This window comes from Podarcis tiliguerta, assembly GCF_965153285.1.
Source record: "Podarcis tiliguerta genome assembly, chromosome: 4".
Lineage (NCBI taxonomy): Eukaryota > Metazoa > Chordata > Lepidosauria > Squamata > Lacertidae > Podarcis > Podarcis tiliguerta.
The window spans coordinates 27,620,543-27,637,066 of NC_139537.1; the positions used below are offsets into that span (position 1 = coordinate 27,620,543).

Here is a 16,524-nt window from a genome sequence, read left to right on the forward strand (position 1 = left end):
AAAAATTAACTTAAAGGTATAATAGCAGTGAAAATTAAGCGTAAGGACAAGGTTGCAAAAGTTCTTGAATAAATTCTGTCTACAGAAACAGTGTGTTTGTTTCTTCCACTACAGGAGTTAATTCCAGAGTTCTACTACCTACCAGAAATGTTTGTCAACAGTAACGGATATAGCCTTGGAGTGAGAGAAGATGAAGTTGTTGTGAATGATGTTGAGCTTCCCCCTTGGGCAAAGAAGCCCGAAGACTTTGTGCGCATCAATAGGATGGTAAGAAGGCTTTTAGTTAAGCTTGAGTAACAAGTTCCACGATTTAACAAGCTGGCGCATCACTAGCTTTTCACCTCCGCAGGGCAGAAGTTGAAAATGGGAGGAAGACAAAAGCAAATGGAAGAAGTGGTTGATTGTATCCACCCAATATTTGACAGCATATACATTTTATGCAGTAGATTTTATATACTTTCCCTTCAACAGGGATTCATAATGAATCCGTGGTCACTGCTTGGATGCCCCTTGGATGCCACTCTGAACTTTCTAAATAAAGAACAGGAGATTAGTGTAATAAATAAAATAAAATCTGTTCTTTGCTCCCTAGCGGAAGGCTTTTAAGAACCACCAAAATGCTAAATTTTCTGAAAAGCCAAAGGTATATAGGAGCACTGAAAGAGAGGTTAGTGCCTTGCAAAACTGGTTCCTTTGAAAGGAATTAACTGATTACACTGGGATCAAGCATACTTTCCTACCTGCTATCTTACACCATCTGAAACGATACACCATTAGCATGTTTGTTGAATTTTATCTGTTTCAGGTTAATGACTGTATTTTTAACTCAAATATCTAAACGCTGTGTAGAAAGTACAATAGAATAGACACTGCAGCAATAAAAAAGTAACTAATGCATTTAAAATCAGCTCAGTATCACCCTGCTTAGACTGAAAACTTGTATGATTAGTAGCATTTTATTTATATATTCGTTATTTTTTTAAAAATCTTAATTTGAATTTGTGGGCATTAGTGTTTTAATAAGAATATTTAGAGACACTCATTAAGATGCATTTCCACAACCCAGAGCTGCCCTCGCTCTGCAAAAATCAACGCATATGAGAGGCTCTTCACAATTTATCCATCAGTCTACTTTGCACAGACGTGAATGTACAAGTGCAGTGAGTGTAGGAGCTGTTTGTGTAGTGTGTATGCTCATGAACACATGGCTGTGCTTTGGATATGACCACCACTGACAGGTGATCCTTGGAGGCTGGGCATCTGAGCATTAATACAGCCATTGGGCTTAAAAACGTCAGCCACCCTCTGTTCTGCACTGGGTTTGCACTGCAAGACATACCTAATATTCCCTTGGATATAATAATAATAATAATAATAATTTATTATTTGTACCCCGCCCATCTGGCTGGGTTTCCCCAGCCACTCTGGGCGGCTTCCATAGAAACAAAAAATACAATAAAATATCACAGATTAAAAACTTCCCTGAACAGGGCTGCCTTAAGATGTCTTCTGAATGTCAGGTAGTTATTTATCGCTTTGACATCTGCTGGGAGGGCGTTCCACAGGGCGGGCGCCACTACCGAGAAGGCCCTCTGCCTGGTTCCCTGTAGCTTTACTTCTCGCAATGAGGGAACCGCCAGGAGGCCCTCGGAGCTGGACCTCAGTGTCCGGGCAGAACGATGGGGGTGGAGACGCTCCTTCAGGTATACTGGGCCGAGGCCGTTTAGGGCTTTAAAGGTCAAGACCAACACTTTGAATTGTGCTCGGAAACGTACTGGGAGCCAATGTAGGTCTTTCAAGACCGGTGTTATGTGGTCTCGGCGGCCGCCCCCAGTCACCAGTCTAGCTGCCGCATTCTGGATTAGTTGTAGTTTCCGAGTCACCTTCAAAGGTAGCCCCACGTAGAGCGCATTGCAGTAGTCCAAGCGGGAGATAACCAGAGCATGCACCACTCTGGCGAGACAGTCTGCGGGCAGGTAGGGTCTCAGCCTGCGTACCAGGTGGAGTTGGTAGACAGCTGCCCTGGATACAGAATTGACCTGTGCCTCCATGGACAGCTGTGAGTCCAAAATGACTCCCAGGCTGCGCACCTGGTCCTTCAGGGGCACAGTTACCCTATTCAGGACCAGGGAGTCCTCCACACCTGCCCGCCTCCTGTCCCCCAAAAACAGTACTTCTGTCTTGTCAGGATTCAACTTCAATCCATTAGCCGCCATCCATCCTCCAACCGCCTCCAGGCACTCACACAGGACCTTCACTGCCTTCACTGGTTCTGATTTAAAAGAGAGGTAGAGCTGGGTATCATCTGCATATTGATGGACACCCAGTCCAAACCCCCTGATGATCTCTCCCAGCGGCTTCATATAGATGTTAAAAAGCATGGGGGAGAGGACGGAACCCTGAGGCACCCCACAAGTGAGGGCCCAGGGGTCTGAACACTCATCCCCCACCACCACTTTCTGAACACGACCCAGGAGGAAGGAGCGAAACCACTGTATAACAGTGCCCCCAGCTCCCAGCCCCTCTAGACGGTCCAGAAGGATGTTATGGTCGATTGTATCAAAGGCCGCTGAGAGATCCAGCAGAACCAGGAAACAACTCTCACCTTTGTCCCTAGCTCGCCGGAGATCATCAACCAGCGCGACCAAGGCAGTTTCAGTCCCATGGTGAGGCCTGAATCCCGATTGGAAGGGATCCAAATGGTCCGCATCCTCCAGGCGTGCCTGGAGTTGTTCAGCAACCACGCGCTCAATCACCTTGCCCAAGAATGGAAGATTTGAGACTGGGCGATAGTTGGCCATGCTGGCCGGGTCTAAAGATGGTTTTTTAAGAAGCGGTTTAATGACCGCCTCTTTCAGCGGATCTGGGAATGTTCCCTCACAGAGGGAAGCATTCACCACCCCGCAGAGCCCATCGCCCAGCACTTCCCGGCTTGCTTTTATTAGCCAGGATGGGCAAGGATCAAGGAGACAGGTGGTTGGTTTCACGCGTCCAAGCAGCCTGTCCACATCCTCGGGGGTAATGGATTGAAATTGATTCCATGCAACTTGACCAGACAGAGCTCTAGCACTCTCCCGCCCCGGCCCTGCTCCCACGGTGGTGTCTAGCTCCTTCCGAATATGAGTGATTTTATCTGCAAAAAACTTTGCAAAATCGTTGCAGGAGATCTTGGGGTCTTTACAAGGCCCCGGTGGTAAAGGTGGTTCTGTTAAATTGCGAACCACCTGAAAGAGTCTCCTGCTACTATTTTCTGCAGATGCAATAGAGGCGGTGAAGAAAGTCTTCTTCGCCGTCGCTATCGCCACTTGGTAGGCTCGACGTTGAGCTCTAACCTGTGTCCGGTCAGATTCGGAGTGAGTTTTCTGCCACCGACGCTCTAACCGTCTCAACGATTGTTTCATCGCCCTCAGCTCCGAAGAAAACCACGGGGCTGTTCGGGCTCCATGCAATCGGAGAGGGCGCTTCGGAGCCAGACAGTCGATAGCCCTGGTTAACTCCACATTCCAGCGGGCCACCAGGGAATCAGCTGAAAGGCCATCAACATGGGCTAAAGCATCCCCTACCACTCTCTGGAAACCATTTGGATCCATTAAGTGGCGGGGGCGGACCATCCGAATTGGTCCCACCTCCCTGCAGAGGGGAAGGGTCGCGGAGAAGTCCAGTTGCACCAGGAAGTGATCTGACCATGGCACTTCTTTTGTTTCACTTTTACTTAGTGTCAGATCACCCACGTCACTAGAGGTGAACACCAGGTCTAAGGCATGTCCATGACTATGAGTTGGGCCAAACTTATTCAGGGACAGCCCCATGGAGGCCATGCTTTCCACGAAGTCCCGAGCAGCCCCTTGTAAGGTCGTGTCGGCATGGATGTTAAAATCCCCTAGGACAACCAAACTAGGTGTCTCCAGGAGAAAATCCGCCACGACCTGAAGCAGCTCGGACAGGGAATCCTTGGTGCAGCGGGGAGGTCGGTACACCAAAAGGAATCCTGTACTGCCCCTATTGCCCAACTTCCAGAACATGCACTCAGAGAGCTGGATCTTCCCAGTAGGACGCCTGGTGCAAGCTAGTGACTTCCTAAAAATCACTGCAACCCCTCCCCGCCCACATGACCTGGGTTGCTGTGCGTAAGAGAAACCTGGTGGGCAAGCAGCGGCAAGGACAGGCCCATCTGCTTCCTCCAGCCAGGTCTCCGTCACACATGCCAGGTCAAATCCTCCATCCACAATCAAGTCGTGGATGGCAGTGGTTTTATTCATCATTGACCTGGCATTGCACAGCAACACTTTCAGGTCATGTGGGTTTCCCCTGTTGATTCCAGTATCCATCCGGTCAAGGCCAGACCCGGAGGCAGGGATAGTCCTCAGACAACGACTAAACCTGCCTCCTCGGTAATGACATGGTCTGGTCTTAGCGTAACTCCGCCTCCTGCCCATGATCACCGAGATCGGATGTCCCAGTGCTTTCCCCCCTGTGAAACTTGTCCCAGCCATTGTGTTGGCTGGGGAGCCACTCCCAGGCAGCCCTGATCCCACCCCTTAAAAACAAAACACAAACTATACAGAACCAATAAAACAACAACAAAAGGAACAGAACAATTGTACTAAAATTAATCCCCAACCAACTATCCATCCCACCCACCCACCCCCAACAAAGGAAAAAAGAAAAAAAGGAATAAAAATTTAAATTGCCACCGACTGCTTGAGGACATTTTAAAGCACAATGACCACCTGGAACAGGGAAGCAATGGCAGAACACTTCCCACACTTCCCCAAAAGTTTGTTCCAGATAAGGGCCTGGGCCACGCCCCCTGGGCCAGTTGGAGAAGGCCCTGGAAGGGAGCAGGCCCTGCAGTCCTCACCCAGCCGATGGTCCGAGGCTTTCCTGCAGCAGGAGTCCCTTTATAGCCGGGAGAGAGGGCCTGGGCCACGCCCCCTGGGCCAGTTGGAGAAGGCCCTGGAAGGCAGCAGGCCCTGCAGTCCTCACCCAGCCGATGGTCCGAGGCTTTCCTGCAGCAGGAGTCCCTTTATAGCCGGGAGAGAGGGCCTGGGCCACGCCCCCTGGGCCAGTTGGAAAAGGCCCTGGAAGGCAGCAGGCCCTGCAGTCCTCACCCAGCCGATGGTCCGAGGCTTTCCTGCAGCAGGAGTCCCTTTATAGCCGGGAGAGAGGGCCTGGGCCACGCCCCCTGGGCCAGTTGGAAAAGGCCCTGGAAGGGAGCAGGCCCTGCAGTCCTCACCCAGCCGATGGATACTGTTCATTTTGTTAATACCTATCTTCCCCCCTCCCAAGATAAAATAATTGCATTATTGAGGCAAGCCTAGTTTCACAGTGCAGTGATTAGCATCCATGAATCGCTTCCCATTAAACATCCCATAGCATAAAAACGAAAGAAAGAAAAGCAATTTCAATTCCAGTACAGGTACAGACAGGGATAAAAAAAAAAATCACATGTAAAAACATCTTATTGTTCTTTTCTTTCCCTTGGATGTCCTGGGTTTTCATACTAGAGAAGTTCATATTTCAACTGACTTGAAATGCTTTAAATGCAAAACATTCACATCCCCCTGCTAACAACAACAGTCATTGTTGCAAATAATAATAGCAACTGTTGTTGTCAGATACAATCTATCCGTGGTGCTTTGTATGCTTGACCTAACAATAATGCAATAAAAGTCACATGAAATCCATTTTAAAGAGGGAGAAGGTACAAATGAAATGAATTTAACTGTAGAGTTACTTATTATAAATTTCATTACTTTTCTGTTATGAGCTGAAATGTTGATAACAGACCTAGGGGGAAATAGGTATAATTTAAGTACCATTACTAAATACAGAACATAAAAAGGTATAGTGCACACAATCCAATGTTTCCCAAGCCATTTGAAATATTCATTTGGGACCTTTGTGATTTTGCAGACCATTGCATGTAAAATATAGCACATGTTGATGATTATTGACTCAGTACCCCATTCATAAATTAATCAGTCTGTAAATCTTTATCTTCAACCTGTTTATACATTCATAGAAGTTTTATATAATAGAAACACTGTAGTCACTAGATGATAAATTACACCCATCTAATTCAGGCTTAAACAGGTATCTGGCATTTTACTGGCAAGGAAGTGGGAGGATATTCTGTGTTTTATAAATATATGCTCTGAGAGAGAAATAGCCTTTCATTGAAAGAAATTCCTGTGAAAATTGGTCTCATTAGAAAGACTGGGGAAGTGATTAAGTCTGGTAACTTTTAGGAGATGTTTCAGTAGATTTTAAGAGCATTCAATTTATACATCAGTGATTGTTGGCCCAGTTTAATTTATCCATAGCAAGCTAGACTGATTACTACTGACATACCCATGAAACATTAATAAAGCATTGTGTTCAATGCTAACATGATTATGGTCTGACCTCAGTGATGTCACAGAGGACAGAAGCCGTAAGTGTCCCTGCTAACATTACCCTAATGCTAGGTTCATCAATCATAATCTACCAGTTTACAAAAACAGGAAAAAAGCTTTCCACAGATGTGACTTCGTAGTCTTGCTGAGCTTTTTGATCCCAGCAGACTTGTGGTGGTCCTGAGAGCCAAAAATAGAACGCATTCAGCCAACAAGCCAAGCATGTTAAATTGAGGCAGAAAACTGTAGCATGGAAAAAGAGAGCACAGCCTGTATAATAAGCATTCTGTAATTTGAAGAGGCGATCTGCCACAATCCAAGATTAACTATAATAATATTTTGATTATTAAGCACAAAACATTGTAGTGCATTACAAATTATAACGCTGAGTGAAACATATAACACAAATTATACTTTTAGATTAAAAAACCCCCTGTTTACTTGGTTTCTATGTTGCTTGGGGGAACAGGGATACAGCTTTCACACATTTGCAGATATATTACACCAGCACAAAAGCTGGTGCCCACATTTCAGCAAATTACCTTCCCCCCAATTTGCCCCAAACAGCTATTTGTTTATTTATGTATTATATTCTTATCCTGCCTTTCCTCAGGGCAGCATTCAGTCCCCACTACTTTGTCTTCACAAAGCTGTAAGTCAGACTGAGAGATGGTAAGCCAGTAAGCTTTGTGGCTGAGTGGAGGTTTGAACCCTGTCTCTGTGATCTCAGTACGACACTGTAACCATTATACCACACTGGCTCCCCATAGACTATGAAATCCATGGGTGTACTTGGAGGAGGCAATGGGAACCATGTCCCTTCCTTAATCCTATGTTAATTTAATTTTGGCTGCACAGCTGGGTCTATGCAAGTTAGACGGTCCCTTTCCCAGTATTTTTCTGTTAGCAATAGTGTACCTGTATTGCATGGTTTAACTAAAATTGCCACAAATTGAAAGGATTGTACAGTATAAAATCCCCATCCAAAGGCATCCAGAATGAATATACAGTGGTACCTCGGATTAAGAACTTAATTCATTCTGGAGGTCCATTCTTAACCTGAAACTGTTCTTAACCTGAAGCACAACTTTAGCTAATGGGGCCTCCTGCTGTTGCCGCGCCACCGGAGCACGATTTCTGTTCTGTTCTTTTCTTTTCTTGGCAGCCTATGGGTGCCTCCACTTCTCACTCAAATCCAGGATGTTTAGCTCATTTTCTGCTTAGTTGATAAATTGCCACAAGGCTTATATAATTCCACCTTGGGAAAGGCAGCGTGTTGGCTCACTGTACCCCACAGCAAGGACATGAGAGGGAGCAATCTGTGTTTCTCTGGTTGTAGTATGGCTAGCCATCCCTAGTGTAAGACCGCAGCCTTTCAGAAGTCTATACATGTTCATTTAATGTGCATCCCACTATGCCTTGGACTTCACTTATGTACACCAGGAATGGGGAACCGTCCAGTTGTTGCTACAAATCCCATCAGCCCCAGTCAAGCATGGCCAAAAGTCAGGGATGATGGGAATTATAGTTAAGCAACATCTGGAGGGCTTAATGTTTCCCACACACTTGCCTGGCAGTAAATTTAGTTGAACTCAGTGAAACTTACTTTTGCGTAGACGTGGAAGATAGCACTGTTAATGTTTTAAGAGCTTTCTGTAAGTTTTTGGCCTGTGGGAGCTACTTTAAGAATACAATTCTTTTAACTGTTTTTTTCTTTAGTTGGTACCATTATTTTCAAAAGGTATTGAAAGATAAATTCACCCAGCTTTGAATTTAAATAGAACACTGGAAGTTATATTTCCACTGATAAGCTGGACCTAAGGCAATTTTATTGAAGTGTTCTAAATAATTTCCATTTGAAGCCTCAGTAAGTTCATGTTCTATGTATAGAATAGTTAATAAAATGTTTCAAATATTGGAAAAAAATGGCTGAGGCAGGAATAAAACATAAGAATTCAAAATCTTGCTGTCCACTGTGCACCTAAGTTCTCTGTTGTGATATTCATAACTGGATAATATTGGTACTGTTTAAAATTCTATATAAAAGTTTAAAGATTGACCGTATAATAAAGCACTGCTTGGTTTACATACACAATCCCTGTCTTTAAGAGCAGAAAGACTGCATGTTGCCAGTTTGGAGCAACACAAATGGAAAATTTTAATCTGCTACTGGAACAAAAGAGCCACAATCTTACAGCTTGATCTACAACCTAGTTAATCTGACATAGTAGGTTTTAAGCTGATTTAGACCCATTGATTCAGCTGGCTGGTTTTGACAAATATTCTAATATGTTAATGCAAATTAAATGGATGACTAGGACATGGTGTTTGCTTCTTTTGTGGGATTTTATGGAAAAGTAAGAAACCACATCCCTAAATGATAGGATAAACATACAATTGCTGCCTTTTTAATTTTAAAAATAGACAGGTTAGAAATCCATTAAATAACAAATAGGCATGGAATAGTTTATTTTTTGTAAATACAGAGGTATTTAATAAATGCTTAAAATAAACTTCCTGTAGAAACCCTGTAACAGTACCAACAGAATGTATCATACCAATAATACTCTGTTTTGTGTGTATGTTTTATTATGCTGCTTCTATAGTTTGGTTTTACTCTTTGTTGCCTTAAAACACTCTCAGTAAAGGGGGTATATAAATCTTAAAAGAAAACAAAAGTGTGTTCCAACATTACTTATTTTTTTCCTTTTTTTATTTATTTCCTTGTTGTCATGGCTTCTCACCAAGATCTCAACAGCAGCAATACAAAAGATACCAGAAACGCAATGACAGTAATCCATAAAAACAAATAAACATGCAAATAGCCTAAATGTAATTAAATAACTTTAAAAGCTCAAGAGAACAGGATGGTCTTCCCCTGTAGTATAAATAATAATAACAACAGCACCAGGTGAACATTTCTTGGGAGAAAGTTCCATGACTTGGGGGCCACCGTGGAGAAGACCATCATAATATTCCATTTCCTTTTTTTGAATAAAATGATGAAATGCCGAATGAATGAATATAAAAGCTGAGAAACAAAATTTCTTTCATCCTCCCAATTTTATTACCAGGCTTTGGAAAGTGAATTTGTATCCTGCCAGCTTCATCAGTGGATTGATCTTATATTTGGCTACAAGCAACGAGGACCGGAAGCAGTACGAGCACTTAATGTTTTCCACTACCTGACATATGAAGGTTCTGTAAACCTTGACAGTATCACTGATCCTGTGCTCAGGGAGGTAGGTAACTCTGGCTCCCTGTTTACGTGCTACTAAGTTTCATTGCAAAATGCCTCCATATATTGCATTCTTCATTTGGAGCATAGGATATTTTTTATTCTTCCGAAGAACAGGCCAACCATATCAAATTCTGTAAACACTAATCAGAAATGAATGGAATAGATTAATGATCAAGGTACAAAGAATCATGGAAATTATTTCGGATGTTCCTTGGACTGTATCTATTTTACAAAATCCCTTGTTTCATAGCATACATTTCCAAAATGTTTATGATATGGAACAGAGGCTTGCATTGTATGTACCTTAGGGCCTTTGAATATGCCTAAACTGACTTCTAGTAGCTAAACTGGGTGATGGGTTAGTTAAGGGAGAGTTGACTTGGAGATGAACAGGGGAAACTGGGAATCTGTCTCCATCTTGAATAAGGTGGGTGTGGGAATAGCTTAGAAACTTGAATCCGCTTTGAGGCAGTCTTTTAAAAATTATCCCCCAAATCATTTCAAAGCCTGAATGAACTCTGCAGGCAGTCTAAGTACTTCTTTGGATTTTGGTCAGTGCATTTAATTAATGAACAAGTTAAACTGACAGCACCATCCTATGCAGTAAGCTTACAGGGTCTTACATCTAGATAGTTGTGTATAGGATTGCAACCTAAACTATACAGAACAATTCACTAAAATTATATATGATGTATATACTGACTATATGAACATATGGGTATCTAATGAATTACCGAGTAAAAGAGCTAAACTCCCTATCCATTCATAAATATGCCTATAATATTCATAATCTCAAATGAGATTATTTTATTTGTTAACAAATGAAATGTTTAAAGAACAAAACAATACCCCCAAAGTAGCAAAAGGATTTCATTTTCTTTCTTTTGTGTTAGTTACTTGAGTGTTTGCCTCATACGGGATTTTTTTTAAAGGTATTTGGTTTATACAGGGCACACCTTATTCTTCCATGTTTTGTTTCCAGTCTTGTCAGCCCATCATAATAAAATAATTATTAAAAGATTACAGCTATGAGTATTAAAGCGTTCTCTGAAAGATTCAATTTGGTTGAAAAGTGTGAAGATGCAACAGCTGCAAGATGAGTGTTGCTGTGGTGAAGCTGCATACACAAGCTTCCTTGCCCCATGATATCTGCCATCTGTTGTATGCAAAACAAGTAATAATTTATACATTGCCAAGCAATAGAATACTTGTGGCATTTTTTGATTGAATTTTAAAAACTGAAAACTTATATCTTGCTTAATTGCAACCTTTGCAAATATATTCCTTACATTATAAATGCTTTTAGGATATCAGTAAAGTTTATATGTGGTTTGATACATCATTTGATATTAGAAACCCCCTTCATAGTAATATGAGCTGATTTTATTCCATTTAGAGAACTGTAGGAAGACTGCTTTCTCTTTCATTTGTATTTAAAGCTTTTTGTTCCATTCACAATATTACATCATTAATAATCTGGGTACTAATATAATCCAAGAAATTTGAATAATAGTAAAGGGTTGCACGGGAACTGGCGCCCTGCATATGTACATTTGACCATACTTACTCTGGCTGATAGGAGTTGTAGTTTAAAGCATGTGGAGAGAATTCAGTGGCCAAGTTACTCTCTGGGGCAAGACAGTTTGAGCATATAACACGAACTCTGGCCGAAGTGCACAGGCTGCCAATTAATTTCTGGGCCAAATTCAAACACTGGTTTTGACCTATCAAGCCTTAAATGGCTCAGGACTGCAATATCTCAAGGGCCGCCTTCTCCCTATATGAACAGACCCTGAGCCTGAGATCATCATCTCTTCTTTGTCTGCCTCCTCTGTGAGAGGTTGGGAGGGCGGCAACACAGGAACAGGCATTTTCTGCAGTGGCTCCTTGCTTGTGGCATGCTATTCCAGTGGGGCTCACCTGACACCTTTGTTACATATCTTTAGGCACCAGGTAAAAACATTCCTCTTCTCCCAGGCCTTTGACTATTTATACAGTCTATGGCCTTTTAAACTGGAGGGTTATGGTTTCATTTGTTATTTATTTTTGTGCTTTTATAATGTATACCGCCCTCTGATTCTTGGATGAAGGATAAAAATTTAAGAAATAAATAAATACAATAATAATTATAAGAATAATAGGAAATCCTTTTTTAAAAAATGCATGTAGTTCACAACATTTAATAATACCCACAACAGCACTGTGATGTCGGCCACTATTATCTTATTCACATTCTCTTATCACAAACACACCTTTGCATGTGCAAGGGAAAGTGCATAGGTCTGTTTAATCTTTAAGGATGCCTTGATTTTATTTGTTATTTATACCCCGCCCATTTGGCTGGATTTCCCCAGCCACTCTGGGTGGCTTCCAGCAGAATATTAAAATTCATCACATATTAAAAGCTTCCCTAAACAGGACTGCCTTCAGATGTCTTCTAATAGTCAGGTAGTTCTTTATTTCTTGGACATCCGAGGGGAGGGCATTCCACAGGGCACGTGCCACTACCGAGAAGGCCCTCTGCCTGGTTCCCTGTGAGAGAACCACCAGAAGGCCCTCGGCACTGGACCTCAGTGTCCGGGCAGAACGATGGGGGTGAAGACGCTCCTTCAGGTATACTGGGCCATTTTGAAAATGGACGAAACATGGAATTGTAGATATATTCTTGCAAGCCGTTTGTTATTCCATTTGCAGCTACAGTCGTACCTCAGCTCCCGAACACCTTGGGAGTCAAACGTTCCACCTCCAGAATGATAAAAAACCAGAAGTGAGAGTTCTGGTTTTCGAACGTTCTTTTGGACGCCAAACGTTCAATGGGACTTTCACAGCTTCCGCTTGACTGCAGCAGCTTCCGGCAGCAAATCAGAAGCTGCGCTTTGGTTTTCAAATGTTTCAGAAGTTGAACGGACTTCTGGAACAGATTCTGTTTGACTTCCGAGGTACGACTGTTTATGCAATTTACTAAGGTTTGGTGAAAACATATTAAGATGCAATAGCTGTACATGTGTTGCATTGCTTTTGGGACAGGTAATAACTATAAAACCTTGTGCTTTTGTTCAAGTCCCATATTATTTGGTTGAGGGAAAGCTACAAAGAAGTGAAAGCAATTCAGACACACCTACAAGAATATTGTGCTTATGCTTGTTTTTAAATACTTTACTAGTTTTAATAGGGTTTTAAACATATAGTCATACCTCTGGTTACAGACGCTTCAGGTTGCGGACCGCCAAAACCCGGAAGAACCAGAATGGGTTACTTCCGGGTTTCGGCGGTCGCGCATGCGCAGAAGCGCCGAATCGCAACCCGTGTGTGCGCAGACGCGGGTTGGGAACGCTGCGGGTTGCGAAGTTGCATTCCGCATGGATCATGTTCACAACCCGAGCATCCACTGTATACATAGCACTGTATTAGAAGAAGCAATGGATCAAATCTCTTAGCTACACCAGTGTCCATTCTGTTAGCTACACCACTGCCCCATTCAAGTAATTGTTCTGGGAGGGCGAGCTCTGAAGCAGAGTGTCCTTCCTAGAATGGCTGCCCTTTGATTTCAAGACAGTATGCATTCCTCTATGGTTTTTTTTATAATTTCCCCTTTAAAATCCACAGAGAAATGGGATGGGACACAACTTTGTCTGTTCCTCATACAGAGCTGGAAAGAAGCTTTCATGAGTATGCCCATCCCTACTATACATGCAGAGATCTCTGATAGGCCAGATTAACGTTTATCCTTCTTTTCATTAGGATTTGCACCATATTCCAAATGCAGAGCTCAGTCCAAACAAAGTAACTTCTGCTAGTGTCAAACCTTTATTCATAGTGTAGTGCGATTTTATTTATTTATTTTTGGTGGGGGGGAGGGAACAATTGTCAGTGTGAAAACAAATGGAAAATGTTGCAAGGTGTAGTTTCGGCATATCACATTTTCAGGCATGCCTATCAATGGTTTCTTTTCTTTCCACCCTCAAAAATGGAGAAATTTAGTAAAGCAAAATCTAGAAATTTAATGAACAGCTCAAGGATATTGATTCATTCTTCCTTGACAGGTGAAATCATGGTTGCAGCACTAACCACAGCAATTATTGCATTAAAATGTCAAGAAATTAGAGGTCAGAATAAGAGATAATTTTCTTCCTTGTGTCAGATTAAAAATTGACATTCTTTGACAGCACAGGATCTCTAGCTGAGAAAATTATGACAGCTTAACTCATCTTGCACTTGTAAAGCAGTAATTGATAATGAACTTTACCATGACAGCCTTCTCCCGTGGAGAAACATGACAGAACATCCCTGGTACAAAGCCTGTATCTCTTTTTAATATGTAAACAGCAGTTATATTGGACTCTAGATGTTATTTGGAATTGTCTTTACTGTTGGTGTACATCATAATCCAAACCTATTATTCCAGACTTTTTTTAGCTGTCTTCCAAGACTTGTGTTAAGGGAACTCATTCATAGAACAAAGGCATTTAAAACTTATTATCCCTCCAAAACCCATTTCTATATGTTTTTCCTATTATTTCATTTGATTATCAATACCTTACAGCTTAAAAAAAGATATTTTTTGTCATGTGCTTTTCACCCTCTCACATATAGAAATGTGACCCTCTGCAGATATCAAGGTTGATTGTTTATTTGTGTTCAAATGATTTTGGGTGTCCTGTTGAATATAAAATAGCATGAGGCACGCTGAATATTTGCTTATATTTGCTGTTTTCCTGTGTACCTGTTCTTTAAAACCCAGTTTTTACAAACTGGGCTTCAAGAAATTGGGTCACTTTTGCAAACGTTATGCCTGTTCCTACAATACCGTTCCTACAAATTGTGGTATGTGTTTTTCTAGAAAAACCAGACATGACGTTTGTTTACACAAAACTAATTTAACACAGTGATGTGAATACATAAGTAATGGTTTATTACTTCTGCACAAGTTAAAATTAGAGAGGCTAAATGGCACTAGTTGGTTTGATCTCCAAATGTAATTAAATTTGTCAGACGCAACATTGAAAACAGACTTTTTGTGTACACTTACAAGAAGTCAGTATTTCAAGTACATTGTTTATTTTATTTACTTATTCTTATTTCAAATATTTGCCAACCCCTCATCTCTGTTTGTTAGATGCAGTCTGTTTATCCTTAGTAATGTTTTTAAAAGCTAGTGAAGGGTTATATTGGACAATTGCTCTTTGTATTATACCTCTGGGCCGTCTTATTCATATTCAATTCTACATATTACAAGCCTGTGCTGTACAATTTCAAAACATGGTATGGTGCAGATTCAGTCAAAATAGCTATCTGGAGCCAAAAGTGTAAGTTTGCACAAAACCAGGCACAGATAAGTTCATGACACAACTGACCAGGCAGTTCTCCTGCACAAGCCCACAATGAAATGAGCATGCCTTTGCACAGCTTCCATATCTTTAAATGGGCCTTTGCAGAAGAACTTCCTAGTGACATATGTGTCATATTTCAAGCAGTTGCCTGTCAAAAGACCTCATCTTACTGACAACACACATGGCCAATTGGAAAAAAAAATCAGTAAATGAATAGCATTTGACAGTTGGTTTCTATGACCAATTCCTAAACCTTAAAAACTAGTTCTCCTGTCAGCTAGCAGAGCATATGGCCTATGCAACATTTATTTCTTTTGAAAGTGTTTGATATCCAGCATATTTAAATTATTTTAAGTGGCATCATAATGTTTTGGTCTTGACGTTTTTGCCGTCGCCCTCATTTCTGGGTTCAAGTTTTTAGATGTTATTTTCTTCTCTTATCTCTTTCTTTGATCTGACAGGAATAACAAATCATCCCTCAGGATCGGCAATAGTGAAATATGCCCACTGGAAGCATAGTTTTTACTTTTTCTTCCCCCTGCTGAAAAACTCTATGCTGCTACAGGGGGTTGACATGATAGGGCTGTCAAGACCCAACAAGACAGATATATCTTTAACAAAATAGACGGAATGCTAGCCTTACATAGTGACTAGTAAGGCCTAGAAACATATATGTGGAAAATATCAACACTCATTCATAAAAAGACAATGTGATATTTAACAGGCAGGAGATCTCTGTTGTATTAATTGTTAAGAAAGCTATTCACATTTTGAATTTACATATTTGATCCTCCTAACTTACAATCACCTTTCTTAATCTGACAGGAATATCAAAATTCATCCCTCTAGATCTCCTTTGATCTAATTATATCTACAGAACTGATCACTTAAATGTTAGTTCCCACATGTCTCAACATACAGAGACTAGCTTTCTCCCACATAATAGTGGATCTACAAAGAAGTTATGGATAATTGTGAAGAATTTATGGATAATTGTTAACAATTTACAAGATCAGAAGTTCTCTCCTTAAGTGGAGGACAGCTAGCAATGGTGAAAAGCCCCTTCTTCCAGGCCCAGGCAAGCAATCTCCTCTTTACCTGAGGAGGTGGGCCCACCCACCTCAAACCCCACACAACTTTCCGTCTATATAGTAGGCAGGCAAACTCCAGCAAAGACCCTACAGCAGAAGATAAGCATCTAGCAGCATTAGCCAACTCTGCCGGTTTTAGAACTGTGCAGAGAAAGACTTGTCTTAGCATACAAGTTTGGAAACCGGCAGGGAAGAGAAATAGCTCCTCATGGTACCAACCAACTGGTGGGCAGTTCATCCTATGCCTACTGCCACACAAGCACCATCACAGAAATACATTGGCTGACTGAGCACTCATGCTGCTCTCACAGCAGAATTTATTGTATACATGGTCACTAGAACTCCTTCGATTGAGGTGGTGAACCTCTGACCCACAAGCCTAATGCCAACGCTCCCCATCTGGTCTGCACAGCCATGCTGGCCAAATCACGGCCACCTACCCTACACCTGTCATCAGACATGGC

The 16,524-nt window shown here is 41.8% G+C and overlaps 1 protein-coding gene across 8 annotated transcripts in view; it reads left to right on the top strand.

The window, feature by feature from the left end:
* The window catches only part of NBEA (neurobeachin), a 349,991-nt gene that overhangs the window by 292,622 nt on the left and 40,845 nt on the right, over positions 1-16,524 (top strand). For all 8 annotated transcript variants that reach the window (XM_083437001.1, XM_083437003.1, XM_083437002.1 and 5 more), the window contains 2 exons: positions 115-267; positions 9,473-9,640. In XM_083437001.1, coding sequence (XP_083293127.1) covers positions 115-267; positions 9,473-9,640 — 321 coding nt within the window. The remainder of the gene's footprint in view (positions 1-114; positions 268-9,472; positions 9,641-16,524) is intronic.